Genomic DNA, 8,335 nt, shown 5'->3' on the forward strand with positions numbered 1-8,335 from the left:
CTGTTTCTAAAGGGGTAACGAGCTAGTAGTTAGGTGACTTACCTAAATTCAACCACACACACTTATATAAAGGGCACTCTCGAGCATTTGGAAAAGACAACACATTTCTTACACGCTCTAGCATACTACACCATAGTGATCCTTGTACTCAGCTCGTTACCATCCGAAGTTGTAAACATTGTTTATTATATTGAAGTTTGGTGATTGGTAGTTTCCATCACCCGAGGTTTTTTATGCCGGAGATCATTCATTGATCAAGGGCTTTTTCCTCGTATAAATCTTTGTATCACTTGTGCAGTTTACATATAAGTGATCCTTTTCTTTATTCATCATTACAAGCATCATTCCCCGTTAACAGAGAGTTTGGCTGCATTATCCTTGTGTGATTTTTGACCAAAACACTAACCATCTAGGGAATTTGACTTCCCTAATCATCCTGGACTTCAATAATCTTTCAACTTCCTCTTGGATAATTGTATTTCGTTCAGGGGCGAATTTCCTGCTCTTTTGTTGTACAGGCTTGTATGACCTGTCAATTCCAAGCTTGTGAGTGATAATATCTTTGGATATACCTGTCATATCCTCATGCTTCCATGCGAACGTTGACATCCTGCATTTCAGAAAGTTAGTTAATTGTTCTTCAATATCCTGAGGGATATTGGTTCCTACGAGCACCGAGATATCAGGATTATCCTGGTCCAGGATAACTTTCTTCACATCCTGCTCCGAATTCTCCATGATATCCTGGGCCCATCTTTAATTGCTATGCTGGATTCGGTTTGGTCGAGGATTTCATTGAGGATGAGTTGCATTCTTTCGCCTCTTGTTGATCACTATCGACTTTGACAACTCTCCAAGGGGTAGAGATCTTGATGCATTGGTGATATGTTGATGGTACGGCCTTCATATCATGAATCCATGGTCTCCCCAGTATGATGTTATAGCAGGATAGAGAATCCATCACACAGAAACGTTGTATCGAGTTGACTCCTTCAACGTATACTGGCAATTTTATCTCTCCCACTGTGTTTCTAGCCTCTCCACTGAACCCAACAAGCACGGTAGACTTTGAAGTGATATCCATCGGAGATACATTCATTCTCTTCAGAGTTTCTAGTTGGATTATGTTGACGGAGCTGCCATTATCAACCAGTATCCTGCGTACAAAATGGTTATCCACATATAACGTTATTACCAGAGCATCATGATGAGGATCCTGGACAGTATCCCTGTCGTCAGCGTCAAACGTGATCATTTTGTCAGTTGTGAGGGTAGTCATCTTGACAGGTTTGTCTCCCCTCTCAGCCTTAGCTTCTTTTGCATGTCTCTTTGCCGCCGAATACGAAGTCCCACAAATGTCGGATCCTCCCGAAATGAAGTTGATTATCTTGGCATCCGCAGGAGGTGAGGGTGCTCTTTCAGGATCCTTCTCGGGATCCTGCCCTTTATTTTTCTTCCTTCCTAGCAAGTCCTTCAGATATCCTTTGCTGAGAAGGTAGCTTATTTCCTTCCTCAAGGCAATGCAATCTTCCGTAACATGTCCGAAATCCTCATGGAAGGCGCACCATTTGGATTTATCCTTCCAATCAGCTTTTTGTTGATTCTTCCGAGGCCACCTGGCTTTATCTCCCAGACCCTGCATAGCATACATTAGTTCAGGTATATTAACAAAAAAACAATATTCAGATAATTCAGGATATTCTTCAGGATCCTCGTCTTCAACAGCATTCACTCTCTTGTTATCATTTCTGCCATATGGCTTGGAGCGATATGGCTTATATGAGGATTCTGATTTCCTGTTGGTTGATTCGTAGGTTGAGGTAGAATTCATTCTCTCTTGCATCTTCTTATCATCTTCCAAACGGATATATCTCAAAGCCCTGTTACGAGCTTCGTCGAGATTCCTGCAGGGATTCATTACAAGATCCTGATAAAACTGAGAATCTTTTTGTAACCCCATCTTAAAAGCTTGCACAGCTGTTGCAACATCAAGATGCGGGATATCCAAGGATTCTCGACTGAACTTGTTCACATAATCCCTCAAGGATTCTGAGGTCCTTGAGTTATCCTGTAGAGATCACTGGTTAGTTTTTCAAAACTCCGACTACAAGAAAATTGACTGTTAAATAAATTAACCAAATGAGCAAACGAAGTAATTGAGTGAGGAGGAACGTTTAACAGCCATTTTAAGGCTGATCCTGTTAGAGTAGAACCAAATCCCTTGCACAAGCACGCTTCGTTGAGCTCCGGAGGGATAGGGTTAATCTCCATTCTTTCCCTATACTGAGCAATATGCTCCTCAGGATCCGTAGTTCCGTCGTAGAGCTTCATGTTGGGGGTTTGAAATCTCTTTGGGATCTCAGCATCACAGATAGGATGTGCAAAACGAGATATCTTATGGCTGTCTTGGGACACTTCCGGGATCGGCTGGACCACCCCAGGTACACTGGATATCATGTCCTTCAACTTTTGAAGTTCCCTAGTAAGTGCTGATGTCACACCTGTATCCTGCAAAGATCCACTATTGTTAGTAGCATGAGTATTATTATTATTTGACACGTTACCCGTTGGAGGATTTTGCCCATATCCTGAAGCATATCCTGAGCTCCTCAGGGTTGACATCCTGACCGAGGAGGGTATCTTAGGAGTATGATTCTGAGGAAGACTGGGCACAATATTCCCCCTGTTATCCTCAGTATACACAGCTGAACTAAAGTTCAATGCTCTGGGGTGTAATGGAGTGACATTATCCTCAGCAGATCTGCTCGAGCCAGACTTCAGGAGTTGTATTTCCCTTAAAAGCATTTGGTTTGTTTCCTGTTGCTGCCTCATTTGTTCCTGCACACTTCCAAATAAAGTAAGAATTTCATCATTAGAAGCTAGAACGGGAGCAGATTCCTGAACACTGCGGGTAGGGATAATATCCTGAGGTCGTGAAGAGGCTGGCATCCTTGGAGGAGGTGGTGGAAGCACCGAACCAGTAGTAGCAGAAGTCATAGCAGACACAGTAGAGGAACTCATGTTTGATCTTGAGGCCATTATGGACAATGTGGCAAAAAGTTTTGAAAATAGAAAACTGATTAGCGATTTGACAAAAATTTTTAGTAAAGAGAGCACCACTTGCCCCACGGTGGGCGCCAAATTGTTTTGGTCAAAAATTACCGAAGCAATTAAGTGATCAAATTAGTTAAGTGAGGTAGTGTGCTAAGAGAATGTGTTCAAAAATATGTCAATTGAGTTATTTGTAAAAACAGTTTGGGGATACGGCTCAGGATATAGAGTCGTATCTGCGATCAAATAATGAGCAAAAAAGTAAAGTAAATGACACGAGATGTACGAGGAAAGCCCTTGATCAATCTAGATCGCCGGCGTAAAACCTCGGGAGCTGACAATCGCAGCTGCCTTGTTCTTCTATTGCTTCAAATATCAGGATACAGTGCAGGATGTGGTGCGGATCGACTAAGTGTTACAACGTGAATTGGGTACAAGTGTGGTGATTGCAGTAATCTAGAGAGCAAGAGTGTACAAGAGTGTTAGCGAAAAGAGTGTGTGCCTTAAACTGATCCGCCACATCTATTTATAGTAAAGATAAATTAACAAACTATCCTAAACTTGCGGGATCCACCGAATATTCCTTCATCGAACGTTGTAGACCTGGTCTTTCGGGCTCAACGTCTCTTCTTCAACAAACTCGTCCGAGTCCTGAGGAGAAGAAGTCCTCTTGACCGTTAGTAAGCCTCAGCCTTTAACCTGCACGTGGTTAATTAAAAAACCTCAGGATATCACCCAAGATGTTAGCAATATCCTCTTCCAGCATCCTGGTCACAAATAAACAAACAAAGGCAGGATATTGGTCAGGATATGTATGCTTAGAAAATGACCCATAACAGATAAACTATAGGTTATAATGTTATTAAAAAGTCGAATGATGTTATAGATCTAAATCACCTTAGTTAAATTTACATGTTAGAGAATACATAAAAATTGTCAATGTTGATTAATAATACATGTTTGAACTGGGCAAATAAATCACGTAGCAACTAATGCATCATCTTCCATTGTATTTGAGCCCCCAAAAACCCGATTTAAAATCATCGACTACCGTACTCCTCCTTGTGTAATTTGCTTGATCACAATAGGCATTCTTGATTCGAAGTAATCATCTATAAATGTAAATAACAACAAAGATCATCGGGATAAATAGCGTAAAGTGATGATTTGATTAAAGAAAATTGATTTTCATTATCAAAATATATTATGATTCAATATTTGTTGTTATAAAAGTATTGCACCACTTTTGCATACTAATTTTATAACATCATTGTATGAGTTCGTCAGCTATAAATGTTAAGAACTCATGTTGAGATCTTAAAATAAGATGCATAATTAATGACTAGTAAAAATATAATAAAATAGAGTATTGTGATTACCTGAAAGAGTTTCGCCAGCCTCAACCACCTTTGTAACCCCGTCTGCATGCCAAATTAATGCTTTCTTTTGCATACCTAAATTCCATGAATTATATACATATGATTACAAAGTTGTGATGATTAGTAACTCAAAATTTCTAGGTATTTGTTTTTATGTTTAGTAATATTTTATTTATTAATGATTTGATTTTTTAAAATAAATAGTAGATATTTGTTTTTCTATTTTCTATTGATAGGTAGTATTTTATTTAGCATTTAAGTTAACCTTTTTTTAGTTTAAAATGAAATAAAAATAATGACGAGACATTTTTTATTATAGGAGAGTCGGCTACAAGAAAGAGATATTTGATATGAAGTATTTCAAGTTATAATCATTACCATTTGTGTAGTGATCTGAAAAGTGTCTGATTACATTATATAATTACACATCTACCTACCCTTACAACCACCTTTTGCCATTTTTTAAACCTTGATGGTTTTACCTTAAAAGGCTCCGAAATATCAAATCATGACATGAAGTCTTGCATACCTAAATTCCATGAATTATATTATACATATGATTACAAAGTTGTGATGAACAGTAACTCAAAATTTGTAGGTATTTGTTTTTATATTTAGTAATATTTTATTTATTAATGATTTGATTTTTTAGTAATAAATAGTAATTTATAATTATTATTTTTTCTATTTTCTATTAGTAGGTAGTATTTTATTTAGCATTTAAGTTAATTTTTTTTAGTTTGATATCAAATAAAAATAATGATGAGACACATTACAAAGTTGTGATGAATAGTAACTCAAAATTTGTAGGTATTTGTTTTTATATTTAGTGATGAATAGAAACTCAAAATTTGTAGGTATTTGTTTTTATATTTAGTAATATCTTATTTATTAATGATTTGATTTTTTAGTAATAAATAGTAATTGATAATTATTTTTTTTCTATTTTCTATTAGTAGGTAGTATTTTATTTAGTATTTAAGTTAACGTTTTTAGTTTGATATCAAATGAAAATAATGATGAGACATTTTTAAATCTAGGAGAGTCGGCTACAAGAAAGAGATATTTGATATGAAATATTTCAAATTAAAATCATTACCATTTATGTAATGATCTGAAAAGTGTCCGAATACATTATATAATTACACATCTACCTACCTCGACAACTACCTTTTGCCATTTTTTAAACCTTGATGGTTTTACCTTAAAAGGGTCCGAAAAATCAAATCATGACATGAAGTCTATCTCCAATGAATAATCAAATGCCTGATTCCATCACCTCCATGGGTAGTGCTGCGGAGGTTGATGAAGATGTGGTTCTGCCGGTGTTGGGTCGTGAAGAAGTAGTGAAACGACGATGTCGAAGATTGAAGCAGTTGGGCAGGGTTTACAAAGATCATTACTGGTGCATGATGGACGAGCTCAAGCGCAAGTACAGAAGGTATTATTGGTCCTACGGGAAGAGTCCGGTTACAGAAACGAATGACGATGACAATGATGTTGATGATGGTAATTTTGAGTTGGAGTTTAGTTGGTGTGCTATTCGTGGATGTAAAAACAAAGCCATGGCGTTAACCAAGTTTTGTCATGCTCATATACTCTCTGATTCTAAACAGACACTATACATGAGGTGCAATTACGTTGTCCAAAGGTATCTTTTATTTCTTCTTTGCTATAACAAATGACATAATGTTTTCCATGTTGATGATTATTCTCATATCTAATATATTAAAGGTTAAACAAAAATATGGCCTCTAAATTGATATGGATATACTTGTTTCATTATTCAGGAGAAACCACATCAAGAAACATTTACAACAATTTTTAAATTTTTACCTCCCAAGTGATTAGTAATAAATAATGTAAATGCTTTTTGAGTATTCTCCAAGTTTTAAATTTTGGTGCTTTATCTCCATGCTAGATGTTTATTATTTCCAGGTTTTCATTGTCATTATTTTTTATGCATAAATATGCCAACAAGTGACCAACTTATAAGTTATCCCTATTGTTTAGGCACTTTGGAAACATGTTTAATAAATGTTTTAATGGTTAGAACATATACATTTATATTTATTTTCTTCATCAGCTTACAAGCAGGACCAATAATTTGTGGGAAAACTGTTCTTAAATGCACTGTTCCACCTCTGTGTCCCGGTCATTACCAGAAGGCGGAAAAGCATGTTACAAGGGCTTTAAAGAAAGCAGGTTTAAATGTATCATCGACAAATAAGGTTGCTCCAAAATTTCATATCTTAATTGCGGAATCTGTTCGCCAAATTCAGATTAGCCGAAGGATTGCTGAAAAAGAAATGCAAGAATATCTTGAAATTAAAGAGGAAGAGATTAGCATCTAGTTTATATGAGAACAATCCATCGGTCACAATAAAGAGAAACCATATGCGGAAACAAGGGTTATGTAACGTTCAGTATTTTTCATGTTTCTATTTTTAGGAAGTTTGTATTCGTACTTCGTCCCAATCTTGTAATCCGAGACTTCGATCATAATGGAAATTCATATTTTATATGCACGTGTTACATCCATACTTATTTGTTATTAAAGGCATCATTAAATACATGTTTATATGCAAAATCGAGGCTTATCATACGTTCAAATTATCATTCTTGCATGCACGAAAACTATCACATACTTACGTTCACTTCCTATACTTGGAAACATGCTAAAATGCAAGTTTATAACACAAACTAATATCAAATACAAGTACATGGGCCAAACTTGACAAAAATCAACAAGTTTTGTAAATTTGGGACACCGCGTCGCGAGATCCTCAAGGACTCCCTCGCCGCGTGACGCGATGAGCCTTAATCCGTAGAATATTGTTTTGGCCAACCGGATTTCATCCTTTTCCACCTCCATTCACCTCCAATCACCTTCCATCTTCATTAAAACACTAACCCTAATCAACCACTATATAACCAAGCATCCCACACCTTCATTTCACTGCAAACCGTGAGTTTACATGATCTCATTTTACATTGTATACACTTTTGGGTGCAATATGTACAGTTTTATCAAAATCACAATATCAATCATATTATTCAAATCAATCAATTCGTTTATACATGCTTAAATGATATTATTAGGACACATACATGCTAGAAGCATTTTTTGCACAAATATTTGTTACTAATGTCATGAGCTAACCTTAACATGTATAGCGCTATAGGAGTAGCACACTCTCTTTAGGAAGGGTCTATGTTAAGTCATTCAATCATGGTTTTGTTCGCTTTGGTGACAAAATATGCAACTTTGTAGATACAATTGGTTTAACCTATATTTGATGCATGCTAGTTATGTTATGTTTGTATGCCTTAACTATATTTTTATGCCATGTAGGATTGATGACAACTTTTTCACCAATGCTTTATGTGTTGACAATTATTTTAATATATATTGCAGGAAGTTAATGCTATGACGTTCAAGAATCTAATAGGATTGGATTTAGAAACGCACTACTTTAAATGTTAAACTTCTTTTGTCGTATTTGTATTTCGTGATGTTTCTTTATTGCAAGACAATGTACCATTTAGTTATTACTGAAATTTGAGTTTAATTAATTATTGTCACATTTAGCAAGTTGTGAAGTCTCGAGCAATCTATTTTGTCCCGCTCTGATGTTTTCGCCATCGGTTGGGGTGTGACAAGTTAAAATTCCACATCTTATTACACTACTTTCTAAGCCCCTCAAATCATCTTAACACTAATCCCCATACCCCAACATCCAAAATTCCATACTACTTTCTAGTTTTTGACCCGTTTTCTTCTACCATGGTTCCATTCATAGCTAAACCACAATTAACCCACTACGACATTACCCAGCTTGGTACTACTATTACCTATCCACCCTTTCATGATTGCATTTCCTATTGCATACAAAACTTCAATG

General features: G+C 36.2%; 1 protein-coding gene across 1 annotated transcript; it reads left to right on the top strand.

Annotated features, from left to right (window-relative positions):
• Positions 1-5,680: 5,680 nt before the first annotated feature.
• LOC110919720 (INO80 complex subunit D) lies at positions 5,681-6,784 on the top strand. Its single transcript, XM_022163980.1, has 2 exons — positions 5,681-6,081; positions 6,517-6,784. Exons 1-2 carry the CDS (start codon positions 5,681-5,683, stop codon positions 6,782-6,784), a joined length of 669 nt encoding a protein of 222 aa, XP_022019672.1.
• The last annotated feature ends 1,551 nt before the right edge of the window (positions 6,785-8,335 follow it).

Source organism: Helianthus annuus, chromosome 16 (genome assembly GCF_002127325.2).
Source record: "Helianthus annuus cultivar XRQ/B chromosome 16, HanXRQr2.0-SUNRISE, whole genome shotgun sequence".
Taxonomy (NCBI): domain Eukaryota; kingdom Viridiplantae; phylum Streptophyta; class Magnoliopsida; order Asterales; family Asteraceae; genus Helianthus; species Helianthus annuus.

Bases quoted from the DNA above. Each gene is read 5' to 3' on its own strand.
- LOC110919720 (XM_022163980.1), top strand. From the start codon at position 5,681: ATGAATAATCAAATGCCTGATTCCATCACCTCCATGGGTAGTGCTGCG. The intron at 6,082-6,516 runs GTATCTTTTATT...TTTCTTCATCAG, and splicing joins TGCAATTACGTTGTCCAAAG to CTTACAAGCAGGACCAATAA.